The sequence below is a fragment of the Myodes glareolus genome, chromosome 22, assembly GCF_982192425.1.
Source record: "Myodes glareolus chromosome 22, mMyoGla1.1, whole genome shotgun sequence".
NCBI classification, from domain to species: Eukaryota; Metazoa; Chordata; class Mammalia; order Rodentia; family Cricetidae; genus Myodes; species Myodes glareolus.
The window spans coordinates 8,997,099-9,017,263 of NC_142047.1; the positions used below are offsets into that span (position 1 = coordinate 8,997,099).

The 20,165-nt window shown below is 42.4% G+C and overlaps 1 protein-coding gene across 7 annotated transcripts; it reads left to right on the top strand.

The window, feature by feature from the left end:
* The first annotated feature begins 1,546 nt into the window (after positions 1 to 1,546).
* On the top strand, positions 1,547 to 19,131 carry Elmod2 (ELMO domain containing 2). Of its 7 annotated transcripts, none has more exons than XM_048447510.3 (9): positions 1,547 to 1,697; positions 2,845 to 2,992; positions 4,918 to 4,946; positions 9,106 to 9,203; positions 9,431 to 9,560; positions 12,708 to 12,841; positions 14,527 to 14,595; positions 15,364 to 15,497; positions 15,741 to 19,131. In XM_048447510.3, the coding sequence occupies exons 2-9, from the start codon at positions 2,851 to 2,853 to the stop codon at positions 15,884 to 15,886; spliced, it is 882 nt and encodes a 293-aa protein (XP_048303467.1). In that variant the 5' UTR covers positions 1,547 to 1,697; positions 2,845 to 2,850; the 3' UTR covers positions 15,887 to 19,131. The 7 variants fall into 7 exon arrangements, with proteins under 7 accessions (XP_048303467.1, XP_085538260.1, XP_048303469.1 ...); XM_085682134.2 differs by lacking the exon at positions 1,547 to 1,697 and adding an exon at positions 1,891 to 2,054; XM_048447512.3 differs by lacking the exon at positions 1,547 to 1,697 and adding an exon at positions 2,050 to 2,176.
* Positions 19,132 to 20,165: the final 1,034 nt, after the last annotated feature.

A 20,165-nucleotide genomic window follows, 5' to 3' on the forward strand; every position in this document is an offset into this window, starting at 1 on the left:
AAGACTGTGCCATCTAACCACAGAAGGGAATTATCCCTGCAGCTGCTTCCAGCCGCCTCCACACTCTCTGCTCTAGATTTCCAGCTGTAGGAGCTCTACTGAGAGTCTCCCTCTGAACAGTAAAATCCTGCATGACAATGGTTTAAAGTAGCTGTTATCTTGTTAAGGCTGTTAATCCTAGAGCGCCTCCTGTTTGTACTCTTTGCTGCCTGCCCACTCCATCCTGGGAGGAGGACCGGACAAGAACTTGATTGGGGACAGAAAGGAGAGGGTCTCCACCAAAAATATTTCACTTCCACTGGGACAAAGATGGGGGTTTATGGGTCTTTTGTGCATTTCTGTTCTACAAATAGAATCTAAATAGTTGAGTAGGGGCAAAGTGTGCACTACTCACTTAATTTGAGTTAACAAGGACATGAATGGGGCACAGACAAGACACTGGCTTGAATATCTGGAAGTATAAGGAACTGAGCAAGGGAAATAGGGAGCCAGGAATCTTGGCTGGGTGGGAGGATTCTTTAGTTATTTACCTTTTGAGACAGAATCTTGTGTTGCCCGGTTGGCCTTGATTTCCCAATCTTCCTGCCTACATTGCTTTCTGGCTGGGATCACAGACATGCAGTACCATGCCTAGTTCAGGGATTTCTTCCGTTTCATTTTATTTATAACGTAAGGTATCTTTTGTATTTGATCTTCTTTCCACTTTGCCCTTATCCAACCCTCTGACCCCTCACTGCTTCGTCAGAATTTAATACATTCCTAATCCAACATCTCTACACTTACTGCTCATGTGGGTCAGCCTTCCTCCTGAAGCGGTCACAGCGTGGTCCCTTGCTCCCTACCATAAAGCTTACTCTTACTGTGCTGACTCCGCTGTACGTAGCTCCTTCTGGCACTCCCTAATCCCCTTTCCCTAATCTCCCTAGTAGCCAGCAGCTTCACCCCATACTATGTCTTTGCAGGTTGGTTTTGTGTGTAGCCCCTTGTAGAAGGCGGCCTAGCACAGTATTAGTACAGCTAATCAACTGTACCTTTTGAGGTTTTAAAAATGTGTACAAATTGTTCCTCCAGTAGAAACAATAATTAAGAAATGAATAATAATAAATGAGTGAGAAACGAATAAAATAACTTTGATAAGTTAATCGTTCAATGTTCTTCTTCAGAAGAAAAAAGTCCAAACTTTGCAACTTCTCATTGCCACCCAAATTCCTTTGCGTCATCCATAAAGTCCCGTCGAGCCAAGTTTCCTTTGTTTCTCATAAAGAGGGGGAATAATCACTTCGCAGATTAGGAAATGTAGGTGAAAGTGCTGTTGTCACACCCGAGGCAGAATAGTCTTTGAAACCCGGGAGCAAAGTTTCCAGGCCGCGTCCACGGGGGACCACGTTGACACTGGGCGTGGCAGCCCGCCCCCCGTTGCCAGGGGAACCGTCCGGCGTCCGGCGCACCAGCCGGCAGGCCCGCCTTCCGCGCCACCGATAGGCGGGAGCGCAGGCCAATCGGAGGAGGATAAGGAGGCGGGGCTAGGAGCTCGGCACCGCCTTCTCCCGTCCCCCGCCCCGGCCTCCGGTGCCGACTTCCGGGTCGCGGTGTTTGCGGGGAGCGCTCGGCGTAGAGCGTCGTTTCCGTTGCCGGTGTTTGCAGCTGGCGGAAACCGAGGCAGTGCCAGCTTTTCCTAGTTCTCCCGCTCCTGTGAGGTGGCTGCTGTTTTAATCTTCTCTCACCCTGCGTTGCTGGCGTGCGGCCGCGCAAGCCTCGCGGGGGTCCCGTGGTCACCGCAGGGTGCCGGGGCCGTCGGGGCTTTGTGCAGCGTTCCCGCGCGCGAGAGGGGCGGGACGGCGCGGTCCCCACGGGGCTCGCGCACGGCTTCCCCGGGCCCGCGCCCGGACGGCCTGTCGGTGCCTGGCACTTCTGCCGCCTCCGTCCGGACGAGCGCGGACGGGATGCCTCATTTTAAAGACCCAGATCCGCGCGTCTGGCACCGGCACCCAGTGCCCTGGCCTGCGGGGATTTCGAATTTGACAGCTCCTCGGGCCCCGGCGCAGAGAGGGTGTGTCTGCGAATCCCAGGCCCGGAAGGCAGGCGAGGAGCAGTTTCCTTTCGGTCCCCGGCATCCCTCCTCCCCTTCGTTTAGCACTCGAAGAGTTTTCTTCTAAGATCCAGTTGTATCAAGTGTGTAGGTTTTGCGGGATTTATAACAAAACAAAAAACTTTTTTGGCATTTCTGCCCTTCATCTATTGACTGGAAAAAATCATGAGTTCGTCAGGATGCCATCTGCTCGGTTTTCAGCCTGTATGCTTCAGTTTGTAAGCCACTTGTAGTGTTCTCCTTTGCTGGCGTCAGCTGACCTAGACAGCTGGAACACGCTCTGCACCCTGGCAAGAAGAGCTCATTCTTGGGGAAGCCACATGTGATATGTGGTTGATTTGAAATTGTTTCTCGGTTGGTCTTTTTATTCTCAAAACTGTTTAGTTCCAAGTTTGAAGGGATGAAAAACGGAAGTAGGAATCCAAAATGCGAAATACTATTATTTGGTAAAAATGTAGGGTAGTTATTGTTCTTTTAAGCCATTAAATAATTTGGCCAGCTTTTTCCCTAGTTTTTTACAATTTTTACAAAAGTGAACATTTGGCCTAGAGATAAATTGGCCATTTAGTTAGTATTTGATTTATGCTGTTTATTGTTTCCTTGCCTGACTGATTAAACAGTCACAAAATAAGACACAATGGAATAAAAGATTTTGTTATTTTTTGGGATTTGGGGAGTTGGATCAGCTTAATTTGTTTTTCAGTTTTAAAAATCCCAGTTTAAAGGCGTTAAGCTTGTGTTCTTCTATCCGCCAGGACAACATGTTTATTTCTCTGTGGGAGTTCTTCTATGGGCACTTTTTCCGGTTCTGGATGAAATGGGTCTTGCGACAGATGACTGGGAAGTGTGAACTGCAGCGAATTTTTGACACCTATGGCGGCGCACAGAGGACGTACAGGATAGGTAATGCTATTCAAAAACCGGAAATTCACTGTTAATAAAAATACAATTGAATGCCCTCTGTCTTCCCGGTGGTAATGTACTTGTGTTTTCTAATTAAATCATCGCAACTGAGTTTCTTAAGCTTTGTGGTCCTCGAGTCCTTTTAACTGTGCTACTGAACACTGAATGATTGTATATGAAAAACTTTTTATAGCTACCCAAGGAAGAAATAATTTGGGTTTATTAAAAATGTATCAGCCTAGCAGTGGTGGAGCATACCTTTAATCCTAGCTCACAAGAGGTAGATCAGGAGGATCTCTGTGAGTTCGAGGCCAGCCTGGTCTACAGAGTGAGTTCCAGGACAGCCAGGGCTACACAGAGAGGACCTGTCTTGAAAAACCAAGCAAGCTAGCAAGCAAAAAAGTATCAGCTATTCTTCAGATTATACTTGCAGTCGTTTACTGGAAGATTATGCTTTCTTCCATTTGAAATTTTTACACAAATATATGATGAAAAGAATCAGTATCTTTTCTTACTTTGTGGCCTCAGTCTTCTCACATCCTACTCTTATTCATGAGTGGGCAGACTGCTCCTTGGGCCTAGAAAAGGTTACTCGAACCTGCCAGGGCCAGGCTTGTAGAGATGGCCACATGGCTACTGAGCACTGGACCTGATCCAGTCCCATAGTGCTAGATGGCCACATGGCTACTGCGCACTTGGAGTGTGCATGCTGTCAACTGAGTTGTGCTGTCCCCATAAGGTACACACTGGATCTCAGAGTCATATAAAAAATTGTAAAGATGTCATAACTGTATTTGTATGATGTTGAAGTGATAATATTTTGGATCTGTTAAGTTATAGTAATAAAATATAGTAATATAAATTAAATTTCTAATTGATGTAGCTGTGGAAATTTTATATGTGATATATATACATACATACATACATACATACACGGGCTTATTTTGGCTTGTGTTATTTTCCTGCTGAATGACAGTTTTTCAACATTTAATTGAAAGTATTGCTCTGACTTCAAACTCAGATGGTTGAGAAATGTGGTTTGAAGTCACTTTAGGTGTAGTAAGAAAGACCTGGGCAAAGCCACAGAAAATGTTGCTGTGTTAAGTGGAAAGTCGAGAATTAACCAGTTCCTATTTTGTGTTGATCAAGAATGCCTCAAATGAGGAATCATTACCCTTAGGGCCAAGGTGAGGCATGGGCAGTGGACCCTGTACCCAGGGTGGCCCTGGAAGAATGGCAGGAGCGTTTCATGGCCACTGGCTGATGGAAGGTTAGTGTACACTCTTTGATTTTCACTCTTGCCTGCTCAGAAGACCCACACACTTCTTGATATAGGTCTCTTTGGGCTGCACTGGTTGGCACTTTATAATATTTGGGAAGAGCATATTCAGGTCTTTACTTTGAGGCAAAAAGCATTTTTCTTAAAATTCCTAAAAGGAGAGCGTTCTCAGTGTACCAGAAACTTTTTTTTTAACAGACCAACACAGATATTCTTGTCATTCTTGGCACAAAGGCCAGGACTACAGAGAGAGGCTGTTTGCCCTTTGCTTGGTCCAGGGAAGGTGGCGAGGCCGTCCGGCCTCTGCTCCTTTGTTCCTGTGCTGTTCCGTTGCTGGCCACTCGCTCGGGCTGGCAATGGAGAGAAAGTAGTGGCGAATGCCGTCTTCAGATGAAGTTCTGAGGTCTGAGCTGTGGGCAGACACGCTCACTATGGCGGTCCGCATAGAAACAGGACATTCTGGGGAAGGGGAGATCGTTCTACCTTCCTCTTGGTCATCATCTTGAGATGATTACTGTGTTGTTCATGTGGAAATTGTGTCTTAAACTGTGAGAGTGACTTATCATTGCTTTTATATTTTTACTATTTGATTTTGGTCTAATGCAGAAAATATATTTAAGTGGTAACTTTTTTTTTTTAATTTCAGAAAACTCCTTGACATATTCCAAGAGTAAGGTAAGGGCATATTAAAATGCTAATTCTACAAATCTTAACATAGGCATATTTTTTCTTTAAAAAGAACACTTATATTTACTGTCCTTGCTATGAGAAACTGTGAGTTAAGCTTTCTCATTTTAGAAGTAGCAATTCTGTTTTCAAAGTACTTTCTGTGTTTTGAGTATTTCAACTGTGTCCTTTTCTGAGGCTTTGCCTCTTTCTTTTGCAGTAGCAGTTGGTAGCTTTTGGAGACCAGTATCTTAGGGAAGCCCTCCCATCACTGTGTCCTTAGGGTAGCAAAGCGATTCTGGCTGGAGCAAACCTTGCATGTTTACTTTTTGACCCAAAGTGAGTCCCGACATATGCCATGTAGCTGTCAGCTTTTGCCACATAAGAAACAAACGTAAAGCTGCAGGAGCATAAAGCACGGTTACACATGTGTGCTCATGTACATGTGGTCCAGCTGCACAGCCCCTCTGTCATGGTGGTGTCACAGTCTCAGGTGTGTTCCACTTGTCCACTATAGGCCCAGGTGTGGGATTCAGTGTTGGCAGAGGGAGTGGTCTCAGCGACTCACTGACAAACCGTGTCCTCTCTTCTGCATTCCCGGGTTTACCTGAGGGTCAAGCACAAAGCAAGAGTCCGCAGGCGCAGTCTGACTCTGTGAAGCTAAGGCAGGCAAGTGGTTGCCTAATTGAGTCGCAGTGTTGCAAAGTCAGGACCAGTACGCCAGTCTGCCACGTGTGAGCCGCAGCGTTTGATGCTGGTGTTAATCAGATCATGGTGTTCTGTGTTTGAGAGTTACTGGAGTAGCAGAGACAAACATAGGGGCACGCAGGTCATTATTTGACGCTGTTAAGGACGATGGCAGCATTAACAGTGACAGAAGAGGTGGAAAACGCATAGAGATTGCTCACAGTAAGATTAAGTACTGTTTCTACATTGTTAGTTCAGTCACCTGTTTGTGCACCTGCTTTAGATAGCGGTATCTGTTTGTGTTTGGTTCCATTGTAAATTGTGAATCATAGTAAGCACATGGACATGACTCAGTCTGCGAGTGTTGAGAAGAGTTGCTGACTCACACTGGAACAGAAGGGTGGTAGATTCTGCAAGTGCAATGCTTCTCTCGGGAGATTAGCCGCTCAAGTGGGTGCTTACTAGTTTCGGTACAGTCTCACAAGTGAACTGTGTGAGAACAACTTACATAGATAAACACATCATCTCTCAGAGCTGTTAGGACAGGTTCAGCAGCTCCATGAGGAGAAATCCGGACAGAAACTCTGGTTTTATTGACTCCTACTTGTTGGCCTTTGTACAGTTGGCTTGTCTCTCATCAGTACCATGTGAGGGTTTTACAACTAGAGGCATTCATATGAAGGCAGCATAAGAAAATACATCTTGATAATATTGAGGATGATATAATTAAACCAGTGGACAAGCATCCATGAAACATTTAAATTTAAATGTATTTAAATGCTTTGCATTCCCAATGCTTGTGATGAATAACAGCAGTTTATTCTATAAGACGTATCCCCAGAGTGATCTCAGAGAATGGCTGTGTTTTATTGTAAATTGTTTGACAGTTGAAACTTCTTTGATTGTTAAAAATTAAGCCTCACTTACTCAGTTACAGACTAGGGACTGCTTATAAATTATTTCCTATGGCTGCTAAAATATGAAAAATTTCTGTATCTGGAGTGTAAGCATTGTATTGATTTCATTGGTTAAAGAATTTTGTCAGAAACAGAGAAAGAAAATCAGACCATAACCAACATTTGTTTAGCTTACCAAAACAAATTTTAAAGACCTGAACTAATTATCTGTATTTGTACCTTTAGAGACCTAAGAAGATACTAAGTCCAGAGTAAGCTGAGGAACTTACAAATAAGGCAGAAACGCAATGAAATAATGAAACACACAAAAGTAGACTACCAACAAGCTCAGAAACTGATTTTTAAAAAAGATTAATAATATCAATAACCTCTACAACTGACCAAGTATGAGAGAAGACCAAGATGCCCAGTGTGTACACAAGATATCACCCTAGCCTAGATTCCAAAGTTCTGTGAGTGACTTCATGCTAATAAATTCTGTAGCTTAGATGCAATGGAAAAAGTTCATAGAAAACAAAGTTTATCAACTAATATGAAAATAAACAAAAAACCTAGGTGGCCATATATTAAAAAAAAAAAGAAATCTCCAATTTAAAATGTTTTAAAAAATCTCCAGCATTGGCCTAATTCATTCTCTTTTAAAAGATATTCGAGCCTTTGTATTTTTATTTTATGAGTGTTTGCGTGTATGCATGCTAGTGCATCATGTACATACTTGGGGCCCACGATGGTCAGAAAGGTGTCAGATCTCCTGGAGCTGGAGTTACAGATGGTTGTGAGTCACTATGTAGATGCTGGTAACGAAACCCAGGTCTTCTACAAGAGCAGCTAGTGCCCTTAACCATTGAGCCTTCTCTCCTGCCTGGCCTAATTCATTGTCACCAAAATTTATGGAAAGAAGAAACAGTGCCACTGTTAACAGAAAGTCTTTGGATGTAGAAGTGAAAGAAGCATTTTTTATTTTTTTGAGGACAGACTAGAACCAAATAAAGACATATAAATAAAAAGTACAACTCTGTACCCTTTATTAATGTAATACAAGAATTCTTACAGAACATCAGCAAGGATAATAGATTATGATTGAAGTTTAAAATCAGTGAGTATAATTTATTACCACACTAACAGTCAGAAAAAAATATGATCATTTTGATAGATACTAAAAAATCTGATCATGATTAAAAACACCCACCTAGAAGAGCAAAAGCTCCTTCAATCTGCTGAAGGCCAGTGAACAGTCTGCAGCTGGCACAGAAAACTTTCCGACAGTGAATGCTTTGTCACATGGGGTAGAAGCATGACAGATGCCTTGTGTTTCTCGGCTTCTGCTCAGCATCATTGCACTGAAAATCCTGGGAACCACAGCCAATCAGAAACAAACCAAGAAGTAGTTGACCGGAAAGAACTATTAGCAGAAGTGTAGTCTGAGAATGTGGACAACCCTGGAGTCCTCAGAGGCTGCAGCTGTGTACTAACAAACAAACCGAACAGTCTGGCAGCAGGTAGCGTACTGCTGTCTGCTAGCAGTGAGCTTCTGGATCATGAGAGAGCAGTGCTACCTACCACAGAGCCAGAAGTGCAGACACTAGGGAGTTTAGTAAAACACTGTCTTCAGCCCTAAAGCTTGTGGAGAAATTGTTGAGAAAAAAGAGAATAAAATGAAGCCTGGTATTCATCAATTAAAAGACTCATTATTGTTAAAATGTAAGTTTCAAATTGACTATGAGTCTGTGAAGTTATTTATTTTTTGTTTGTTTGTTTTATTTTGTTTTTCAAGACAGGGTTTCTGTGTGTAGCTCTGGAGCCTGTCCTAGAACTCAGTGTGTAGATCAGGCTGCCTTGAACTCACAGAGATTCCCCCTGCCTCTGCCTCGCAAGTACTGGGATTAAAGGCGTGTGCCTCCACCATCCGGAAAGTTTGCAAAATTTTAATTAGAATCTCATTGAGTATGTTTTGAAGAAACTGACAAGCTCATCTGCAGACCTATGCAGAAATAGAGGGAGGGGCTGGGGTAGCTCAAATGGTCCTCTAAGAGAGCCAGATTTAAAGGACCTAACAGGGTTTTCTAGACAAGGAAATTATCAGGCAGACCAGACGCAGATCCCACCAAACAGCTACCTTTTTAATATGTTGACACAGTATTTGGTGGGAAAAGAAGCTGCCAGCAAGCGTGTTAGAGAACTGGATGCCGGGAGGGGAGGCCAGGCTTGGACAGGAAGACAGCTCTTAGAGCCTGTTGCTGCTCCTCTTTAATATTAATTTTAAAACTGCATCTTTTTTGACAATTTCATAAATATGTAATAGTTCATAACCATATTCTTCCCATTTTCATGACTTATTTTTCTTTTACCCACAGAGTTTAATTAGGGTTTCTTTTATAAGTGTGACTAGGAGGCTTTTAGAAAACCGTAAATGTATGCATGATTCCAGCTCTCGGAGATCTGAAGGAAGTGTGGTTTCTTTTTGCATTTTAATATGTTCTGGTAAGGCTGATTAAATGTCTCAAAACAGACTTCTACGTCAACTCTTGGGGACTTCTCTCATTCAGCTGTGTCTCGATACCTAGGTCCTCCAGAGAGCCACACGAGTTGCCGAGAGTGAGCTGGACAGATGTGTAGCGGACATAATGAAGGAGAAGAAGATCTGCCGGGAGAAAGACACCAGGTGCGCTGCTCCCTCTGTGACGGCATGGGGCTCTGTAGCCTGCGAGCCCTGCTCAGGGGGACTGGGGTGGGTTGTCCTGTGTACACTTCTGAGTTGGCTGCTGTGTGGTGGAGTGCTCAGAGGAGATGTGTGAGCGAGTAGTGGAGTCACTCTCGGATGTGTGAACCACAGGCCTTGCTTTGTTGTGAGAAGAGGTTTGATGTAAACTAATAATGTTATCCTTTCAGTTTTCAGATGTGCATGAGGACGTGCTTACTGCAGATATCTGGCTATAAGCAGCTCTACCAGGATGTGGAAAATGTGAGGAAAAAACCCTACGATTCTGGCAATGCGCAGCACGAGAAATTGCTCCTCAAGGTGAGCGCTGGCTGTTCTGGCAGGCAGGCAGCTTCAGCTGTGAGCACTGTGTGGGTTCTAGAAGCTCATTCAGCCCACCTGTTTGTTTGCCTCTTGGAGAATGTGTGTTACATTTCATTGATAGAGAAAGTTTGTTGATCAGTAACTTTTTTAAAATATTTTTTTATTTCATGTACACTGGTGTTTTGCATGTGTGTTTGTGTGTTTGTTGGATCTCCTGGGACAGGAGGTACAGACAGTTGTCAGCTGCCAAGTGGATGCTGGGAAATGAACCCAGGTCCTTTGGAAGAACAGCCAGCTCTTAACCACTGAGCCATGTCTCCAGCTCTCTGATCAATAACTCTTACTTGATAAGCATCTTTTAGAATATATTCAAGTAAATAGTGCTTCTAAGATAAGTTATCCACTCATAAAAGGGGGTCTCTTCCGCCTCCAGGCAGGGGTGCCTGGGCCCCAGAGCTTCCGTTTATCTAATTTGTTGTGGAGGTTGAGCACAGAAACTATGAAAGTAGATGCCTCTTTTGCGCTGCACTGGGGCATCAGTCAGCAAAACTGCCACAGTAGACTGCAACTGTAAGAAAGGAGAGAGCTTCCTGTCCCTGCTCCTGGTGTGTAGGTGTGCAGGCAGTGACCACTGTGTAAAGGCTGCCGTAGAGAGAGTGCTGTAGCCCATCCAGTCTGGCTCTTCCTGTGGGGATGGGCTGGCCTGCTGCTGGTGCTAAAGTCCTGGAGCTTGGGGGGAGCTGCCTCCTGCTCATCTGGTGTTCCAGTTCTCACTGCCTTCAGGAGGGCTGAAGGGCGCTTCTCGATACGCTTGCCTTCTTTCATACTTTTGGTCTTCCTTTCCCCTTCTTCCTTTCTCCCTCCCCTCGCCTCTCCCTCATCCTCTCTGCTTCACTCCCTCTTTTCATTAGAGATTTCCTGGCACTTTGTGTGGTGTGCTTAGTTTTGATCGATCCTCCCTACCTGCCTCTCCTCTCTGCTCCCCATCCCTGCTTAAACCCTTCTCTCCCAGTCTCCCCTTCCACTTTGATCTCACACGTAGCCCATTAGCATATATTGCACTTGGAGTTAGTGCACAAAACCAAAAGTCCTATGAAAGTAACATTGGGGAGAGCTAAGTAAGATCAGATGCTTAAACAAAGCAAAACTGGGGCTGGGGCCTGGGCTCAGCATCAAAGAGCGCTTACTGCTGTTGCAGAGGACCTGGGTTCAATTCCCAGCACCGTCTGGAACTCTAGCTCCAGGGGATCTGACACCGTCTTCTGGTCTCAGAAGGCATGAGGCACACACATGGTGCACATGAACACCTTCATAAACATAAAATGAAAATAAATCTAAACAAACAGAAAAACCTTTTTTTGAAAAATGTAAATAAACACTTTACCTTAATGCAAAATTAAAATAAAACTAGATATTATTTTGAGGTTAATAAAGGGTTACTATGTGGGTTGAGCTTATATTTGAAGTAATTTAAAGCATGCTAGATGAGTACTCTTATCTTCATTCACCTTAATTTCAGATGCTTTCTGTGTAACACCTGCCTTCCTGAAGGGATCAGACACAGGCCTAGTGCCCTGCCCCAGGCCCTTTCCCCCTGGCTGTCCCTTGTACAGTTCAGCTCTGGGGGGGAGTGACAGTTGCTGACTGCGAGTTTAGCTCAGCAGTCCTGGGAAGGAAACTGGAATTGAAGTACTTTTAAGTATAATCCAAAAGCATGTTCACCAGCTTTTGTCAGTGTCTACGTTTGGGATCCAAACTTCTACCTTAACCTTTTGAAATCAGAATCTTCAGGCTACATAAATACATAATATGGATATTGAATTTTGAGTATTAAAAGCTGAATATGATGGCATGTATCTATAATCGCAGAATTCTAGAGATTGAGGCAAGAGGAAGGGGGTTCAAGACTATCCTGGGCTACATAGCAAGATGCCCTCTCCATAATCAAACATCAAATAAGAATTGGGTAGTAGTGATTTTACACTGCAGCTCATACATTGAAAGCCTTATGCTATGGTCACATTCCTTGTTGATGTCAATGAGCTGTCTGGGTTGCTAGTAAGAGAGTGGGCAAGATAAAGTCCAATCTAATCGTTGAATTTAGTTTAAGGGCCAGAATTCTGGAAGGCCAGTCTTGACACCCTTTTAGGTGAAGGACACTCTTCCGTCACCCAGCAGTGCCTATGGCAATGAAATGGAGGCGGGGGTGCAAGCATTTTGTTTTGCCAAGTCTTTCACTTTTTTAATCAGTGTCTACAATTCTGTTTTGTCTGATGACTTACATTGGATCTTGAAATTGACTAAATTTTCTTAATTATTTTTCATTGACTGTTTTGTTCATATCTAATGAAGGGAAAGGTTGTTAGTCAACAACTCTTGATAACAACTTAGTGTTAAAGATTCTACTTGTTTACAACCAAGCCATTTAAAAAAATAAATTTTATGAAATAGTCTCATGTACACACATACATACACTTTTCTCTTGAGTTTTATTAACATTATTTCTTCATGGTTCTTTCCCTTAGGCCTATTTTATTTTATTGAATTAAAGATTAACTACCCAATGTTACAGCAGAACCTGTTCAAGCCAAATTATGGGTCCATTTATCCAAGACTGCTCTTAAGCAATTTAATTCTACTAAATATACATATATATATGTGTGTGTGTATGTGTGTATACATATAGCTTACATATGTATTTGTTTACTAATCAGTATGTTGCCATATATTTTGAATTATGACTTATAGACTACTATCATATAGAGAATGGGAAGCCAATAATTTCAGATATATATATATACATACATACATATATGTGTGTATATATGCATACATACATACATACGTGTGTGTGTGTGTGTGTGTGTGTGTGTAAACATAGACAGGCTATTGCTCCAGAGTTTTGTGGTTTTGATTTAAAGAAATGATTCTTTACAACAGTCTTTCTGGTTGGAATAGACTATGTTATGTTAAAAACATAAATACACTATGTTTTTAATACATCCCTTGTTGGTCTTAGAATTTGTCTAAAAGTTATTGAGCTCAAAGTATTCAATTATGAGTTACTTAAGCTAAGAAAAGGAAAATGTCTCAGTAAACCAGGAACATCATTATCATTTGTAACACAAAAACATGTTTGCACAGCTTTGGAGTCTTCTGATGCCTACGAAAAAGTTGAAGGCCCGGATCTCCAAGCAGTGGGTGGACATTGGTTTCCAAGGTGATGACCCCAAAACAGACTTCAGAGGCATGGGCATACTCGGACTGATCAATCTTGTGTAAGTGAAATAAGTTTCCTTTCCTTGGGTGAATGCAATTCCGTGTTATTTCCAGTCTCTTTTAAATCTACTGAGAGCGGACCTGTTGTTTTATAACTGTAGTGCACGTGTTTGCTAGGGTGCTGATAACAACCAGAAACATAGCGCGCACACATGTGCATCCGCACATCCCCTGTGCGCACCTGCGTCCGTGATGACTCACCAGCGTTTGCAGTGCCTTCCTCCTCCTTTCTGTTTCTGCCCTCCTGTTTCCACTGTGTGGCTCTGACTTCATTTGGGAAAACAGAATCAGGTTAGATGGCATGCCCCTCACTATGCCTGGCAGTTGACCTAGACCCGGGCCACTTATCATGGCTGTAACAACTTGCCTTTTCCCTTAGTACTTAGCCAATGCACATGGCATCCTAAAATACACACTCTAAGTCACAGCTGATAGCCAGCACTATTCTAGTACACTGGGAGACGGAGCTCTTTTACCAGTGGTTCTCAACGTGTGGGTCAGGGCCCCTGTGTGGAAAGTTACATTATGATTCATAACAGTAGCAAAGTTACAGCTATAGATCAGCAACAAAATAACTTTGTGGTTGGAGTCACCACAACACTAGGAACTGTTAAAGGGTTGCAACATTAGGAAGGTTGGGATAGAGGTCTTCTGCAGGTGTTTAGACTGCAGTCTTTCAGTTTACCTGTGAATTATGATTTATACACTATAAATCATTTAGAGAATGAGAAGCCAATAATTTCTTTGTTTTTTTACTTTTGAGAGATGGTTTCTCTGTATAGGCCTGGCTATCCTGGAACTTGCTCTGTAAAACAGGCTTGCCTCGAACTCAATGAGTTCTGCCTGCCTCTCCAGAGTACTGGGATTTAAGGCATGCAGCATCACCACCTGGCTTTTTGGATAGTTCTTACTGTGAAAAAAATCTGAAATTGAACTAAACTAAGTTAATACTGAGAAAAAATATTTAGGCCAATATGGATAAAGCTGTTGGGGGAAGACAGGTCCTAATGAGACTTCAAGATGTATACTATTTTAAATTATAAAAGCATGTATGTTTTGGTAATGTCTAAAATCTTAAAAGTTCTATATAATTCTTCTTCCTTAGGATAAATCAGACAATAACCTTTAAGGAAGATGAGCAACTTTCCCACCTCCCTCTGAGCCTGGGGCTTTAGTCATTTAAAATCTGACTCTTGACTGTGTTGAGGGGTCTCAGACCTCTAGATGGAGGACAGGGCTCTTCACTGAACTGATGTGAAGATGGCAGGACTCACGACTGTGATGTCTGCTTGTAAGCAGTGGGTTGGAAATGCACACTCCAGCCGTGGCAGAGGAGACAGTGATGGGGCGGCCCAGCAGGTGCCCTCTGAGTAATGTCAAGCCAGAAATTAGCAAGTTTCAAAACGAGGACTTTTTCTTTTGTAAGTAAATAGGAAATCCCTTTGTAGCTGAGTTCTCTGTTAAGATAGTCTTGCCAAGAGCCATCTACCTGTGTTCCTTATTCAGAGACCTGATTCCTTAGGATTAAATTTGGACTCTGACACCTCTGTGAGCCATTGAGGGGGCCTGAAGGGGGGTGGCTGTGGGAGCGAGGCTGTTGTTCAGGTGGTAGCATTTGCTTGTGCTGAGCTTTTTATACTACTCAGGAGTGTGACGTTTTCATTTCATGGTCTTTCTTGTTCAGGTATTTCAGTGAGAATTACACCAGCGAAGCACACCAGATTCTTTCCCGTTCCAATCACCCCAAATTAGGGTAAGCTGGACAGACATTAAAGCAGCTAGACTCTTGCAATGAAAATGTCTATATAAATCTGAAGGTATTTCAAAATATGTCTTAAAATGATGTCATTTTAATGAGTGATAACTGTAGAAATGATATTATAAACTATTTTAAAGAAAAATGACCAAAAATGTTCTATGTATTCCAGTAAATTGTATCATATGATATAATTTATAAAACAAAGATGGTGGCTCAATTTTTTTTCAAAAATTATTTTAGGGGCAGTGGTGGCTCACACCTTTTATCCCAGCACTCGGGAGGCAGAGGCAGGCGGATCTCTGAGTTCGAGGCCAGCCTGGTCTACAAGAGCTAGTTCCAGGACAGGCTCCAAAGCTACAGAGAAACCCTGTCTCGAAAACCCCTCCCCACCAAAAATTATTTTAAAGTAGTAGAAAATGGTAAAGGAAATGCAAATTGTTCTTAGCTTTATATTGTTTTATACTTAATAATTAGAATAATAAAGCTTGGTAAATGTAGATTTCCCTCTCTTTATTGTCTTTAGATGTTGTATTGTAGGAAAAAAATTTATTTTTACTTCTTAACTTCTATCCAGAAAATTAACAGCCTTCAAGAAGCAAACACTTTGGATCTTTCTGCCTACCTAAGTATAGAGAGATTATTGCAAAGTGCGTCCTGCGTCAGGCGAGCAGCAGCACTGTTTGAGCGACTCAGTTCTTTCCGCTCTGTAAGCTCGCTGCGGGTTGCCGGCTAGCTGTGTAACTGGTGATGTTTCTGACACAGGTATTCTTATGCAATAGTTGGAATCAATCTCACAGAGATGGCTTATAGCCTACTGAAGAGCGAAGCCCTGAAGCTGCATCTCTACAACTTTGTTCCTGGGATGCCAACCATGGAGCACTTTCAGCAGTTTTACTGTGAGTATTGGGAATAGTCAGTACTAGCTCTGCCTGGACAGCGGCCGCTCTCAACCCATTGCCTGTGAAGTCCAGAGTTTATGCTTCACCTCTTACTGTTTAAGATCTGAATTCAGGATGCCTGGCTTGCGGCATCACTGAGCCATCTCACTGGCAAGGTGGATGCATGCTTTCTGAAGATGAGATGGCCTAAGTAGGATTTTGTTCCTGTGGATAACATGTTTGTGTGGTTTTTAATTGCAGGTTACCTTGTCTATGAATTTGACAAGTTTTGGCGTGAAGAAGAACCAGAAAGCATTATGTACTTCAACTTGTACCGAGAGAAATTTCATGAGAAGATCAAAGGACTCTTGATGGATTACAACACTGTACTCACTCTGAAAACATGAGACAGACATAGCATCTTCTCTTTCTACCACATTTTGCACACACAGCAGAATTTATATGTTATAGAAATTATCTGATCAACTACACTCTTATATATAATTTCCTACAGAATTCTTCAGAACTCTATTTAAAAAGCTAGTGGACAATCAGTGTATGTTTACAGTTGTTTATACACTGTTCTCCACAGGTTTGCGCCCTTCCAAAGAGCCCTTCTGGAGTCACATGAACTACAGTTTGGAACTTGGGACTTAGCCTGTTAGTGTAAAAGTATAAATCAGGTATATTTATATTTAGCCAGTTGACTAAAATGTGCACGAATCTCATTTTTATGTGTTGTAGCTCTCAAGCTGGTGTCCTTTTCAAAACTTTAAAACTCTTCAAGATGATTTTTCAGTCTGGAAATGGCTTTTAAATGTGCATTGTCTTTTTTATTTCTAGCAGATGGGCATCGTGTGAGCTCTAAGGCTTCCTTTGTGTCCCCAGCACTTGTCAGGGTGTCCCTGCCTTAGAGCAGGGGGAGCATGGTTCTATCAGAGAGGGCGAAGAATCACGGCTTCCTTCTGAATTTCTCTGACAACTGAACATGATAGAAAATGAGAGAATGGCAGCCTGGGTGACTCGGTTTTTATTTACACATAGCACGCTTTGGAGGTCTTATTTCAAGAGTTCCAGGCATTTGCTCTTGCTCGGTATTTGCTTTTATCAGCTGCATAAAGAGCCTTCCTCAGAGCTTCCCAGGAGGCACTCGGCCTCTGTGTTAGAGAGGAGGTGCATCTACTAAGAAAATCCTGACTTTGGAAACATGGTTTCTTTTAAGATAAAACTATCTTTGAAAACCACACAGGGAGAAAACTGAGAGCTTTCACGAAATATCTGGTCTCTATCATTGGCGTGTTTGACTTGCTGTTCGTTTTTGCTTGGTCTTGCATTGACTCTGGTGTTTCTGGGTAATGATGTAGGGACCTGGTCAACAGGCTGTGGGGTGCCATAGCCTGGACCATGACTGTGCTTTTGTATAGCTTTATTCCCCCAAAGCTCAGGAGGGTGGCAAGTACTGTGGAGGATCAGACGCGATACGATTCTGATGGGATGGTTTCCTCTTGGCATGTTTTAGAGATTTGTTTTCAGAGAAAAATTAAAAGAGTCTAAAGATAGGAAAATATTATTGGATTGTGAAACAGTGCTTAAGTCCTGTGGGGAAAAGTTCACAATATCATAAGTTAAAATATGGTGATATTTTGCACATGTTTTAATATCAGGTATTTAAAGACTAGCTTATGTGATAGAGAAAGGTCTGGTACTTTCCATAAGTTTGTTTGTGTCTTTTGACAAACCCCTATCTTCATGCTGGTCGAAGAGAGTGGTCCAGACGTCCCACAGGACAGCCGTGGCTGCAGTGTTGCATAGCCCGTGCATTACAATGCATGGGTTAAAAGTGTTTTTCCTTAAGGAAGATGGAACTTCTTTTAAAAGTAGGTTTGTTTTATAACACTAGAAAGGATTTAGCTTTTCAGTATTATAGGAACTTAATAATTGATTTCTTCATATGGGGACTTTCTCAACCCTGGTAATATCTTATTTCACTTTTGAGGCATCTTTTGCCATCCAGGTTGTATGATGTACTATGTAGCAAACCCTAGCAAGGAGCTCATGTCCGCTGTCATTGTTCATTGTGCTTAGTGGTAACTTTCCATGGAAAGCAGCTGCGTGAGTCTTTAACTTTTGCACTAAAAATACTTATCATTGTATTTTAATTTTTAATTTTTCAATAGCTTTGATCTTGAACTGATTTAACTCTTTATCAGCATATTTAATAAAAAGAGTATTTGACGTGTGAAAGAGGAAATTTTTAAGTAATTAAGCATTTCCAAGCAGAAAACCTCTAGTGATGTTAAGAACATATTGTCATAGTTTGGTTAATGTCACAGTCTTTAAATTCTCCTTTGTTTGTACATTACAGATATTGTTTGTTTTTATTAAACTTATCATTAACCATTTCAGGTAGTTATAAAGTGAACTGATCTTAAGTTCCAGAATTTGACTGTCACTAGTTGTCCATTAGAATGGAACATGAACCCTCTGGCTGACAGGCTGGGCATATGCAGCAAGGGAACAGCACAGCCAGCAGCCTTTGCTTTCAGAGATGTCACAACTGTGTGTAGTTTTGAAATCCATGTGCAGATGTTTACCTGTCTAGAACTAGTAAGATGGCAGTGTGACGGTAGTCACAGCATTGAGCGGCAGGGGTTATTCTAGCTTCAGTAGAAGTCAGGGTGGAGATGAATCTCTGTGTGTGCAGGGTCGAAGGGAGTTTGCCAATGACAGGGGCAGCGTAAGCAATAGCAGCTCCAGGTCAAATGCTGTGAAAGACGATCTTTCTAGAAATGGGAGACACTGGGTGTCTGAACCTAGACCAGACTCTTTGTAAATAAATGTAGCAGTCCAACTGGCATAAATCTGAATTTAAGCTGGTGACATTTACAGTTCAAAAATCAGAATCTTTTTCTTAAAAATCCCTACCCTGTTTTTTCTTTTCTATTTTAGTAGCTACTTTAATTTGTATGTATTTTCCTATGACATGTAAGCAGTCATTCTTCCTTCAGTGTTGATCGCCATTCTTATTCTGTCCATTGAGAATAGTCAACGAAAGGAATTTTGATTAAAAGCTTTGCTCAAAGGAAAAAACCTAAATTGGGTGTGAAAAGCCCCTGCTCATTTCTGTAGCAGAGGTGCATCATGGCCCCGAAGAGGGTGCTTTTCCTGGGAGGGTGATAGTGCTGACTCCAGTGGTCATGACTGAGGACCACAGCTGAGTCCTCAGGACAGATGTGTGTGCTAATCCATGATCCATGAAGATCCTGTGGCTGGGGACTTCGTGTCATGTTCACGGTTAGTAGTCTCTCCACACAAGCAGCTGTCAAATGGAGATGAGTGAGCTGTTAATACTCTGAGAAATGTCATGCCTTGTGTTGTTGTTGGTTTTTTTTTTCTGCCTCCAGTTTTTGTTGGGAAAAGGTTTTACATGTAGTGTAGGTAGGACTAAGACCCACATTAAGTTTGGTACGGTAGCTCTATGTTCTTATTAAAGTGCTGACAAATAGTTAAGCAGGGAAAGTACTGGTGGGCAACTTAAATTTCTGTCTCTTTTGCATCAGGCATTTGAGTTTCAAGTAAAAGCAATAGTGTGAGGTGTGCTGTCCTTTGTTTGTGATGTTAAATGAGAAAATAAAAACACAGCTGGAACTGTTGTAAGCCTTTCTGTGGGTGCTTGCGCTGCCTTGGTGTCCCTCCCCTCTCTAAGTCATTTGAGATAGGAAGCAGTGCTTCCTTATTTAAATTACAGGTAAGCTGTAGCTCACAGATTTGTGACTTTTGCCTCACTTCGTGATTGTGTAAGGCGGTGCTGGGTGGCAGGAAGTGGCTGTGAGCTGAAGCGATGTTCTTTTACAAGAAGCTCCCAGTTCACCTGGACTCACCCCATCCGACCCAGTTTCACCCAGAAGTGAATCACACTGCACGTCTTTCTTTACAGTGTTTTTTGGTTCTGTTTGTATATTAAGACTTAATTTTTATAACTGCATGGCATTCCAGTATGTAGTTTTATAGGTGTGTTTATTTTGACACAGCGAGCTCTCTAGAACAGTCTGGATAATAGTCTCCAGCGGCCGTCACTGGCTTACTCTGCCTGCGAATGCTCCCAGCAAGAGAGAAAGGGTGAGAAGTGAAGACAGTGATTTCCACAGAGAGGAGCAAAGTAAGTAAAAATAGAGAAAAAGCCTGTTAAAAATAAGAATGTGAACAGTCGATCGAGTATAGGAATAGTATAGAATCAATGCCAGTAGCTGGGTCTGCTTCAGTTGTTTCCGGGTTCTTGGCATCTTACTCAAGAATGAGATAAAGGTGCACACAGGTTTAAACATTGGAAGGTCCTTTCTTCAGAACAGTACTGGAGGGCTTTGGGTTATTGCCCAGGGCTGCTATTTTACAGATTCTAAGAAAGAAAAGCCTAAGGCTAAGGGGTAGAGTTTGTGTGCTTTTCTCTTGATTGACAGACTTAGATTACAGAAGTCTTTGCTCACTGTGTGTACTCTTCCCTTAATGCATCAATGTAAAGCATATTGTCCTAGTCACTGTTCTGTGGCTGTGAAGAGTCACCGTGACCAAGGTAACTTATAGAAGAAGGCATTTAGTTGAGGGCTCGCTTACAGTTTCAGAGTGAGTCCGTGATCCGCACGGCAGAGAGCATGGCAGCAGGCGGCAGGCAGGCTGGCATGGCACTGG

Excerpts from the sequence above, each read along its gene's own strand:
- Elmod2 (XM_085682134.2), top strand. The coding sequence starts at position 1,944 with ATGCCTCATTTTAAAGACCCAGATCCGCGCGTCTGGCACCGGCACCCA. Across the intron at positions 9,204-9,430 it reads TGCCGGGAGAAAGACACCAG|TTTTCAGATGTGCATGAGGA; the intron begins GTGCGCTGCTCC and ends TTATCCTTTCAG. Across the intron at positions 15,498-15,740 it reads GCACTTTCAGCAGTTTTACT|GTTACCTTGTCTATGAATTT; the intron begins GTGAGTATTGGG and ends TTTTAATTGCAG.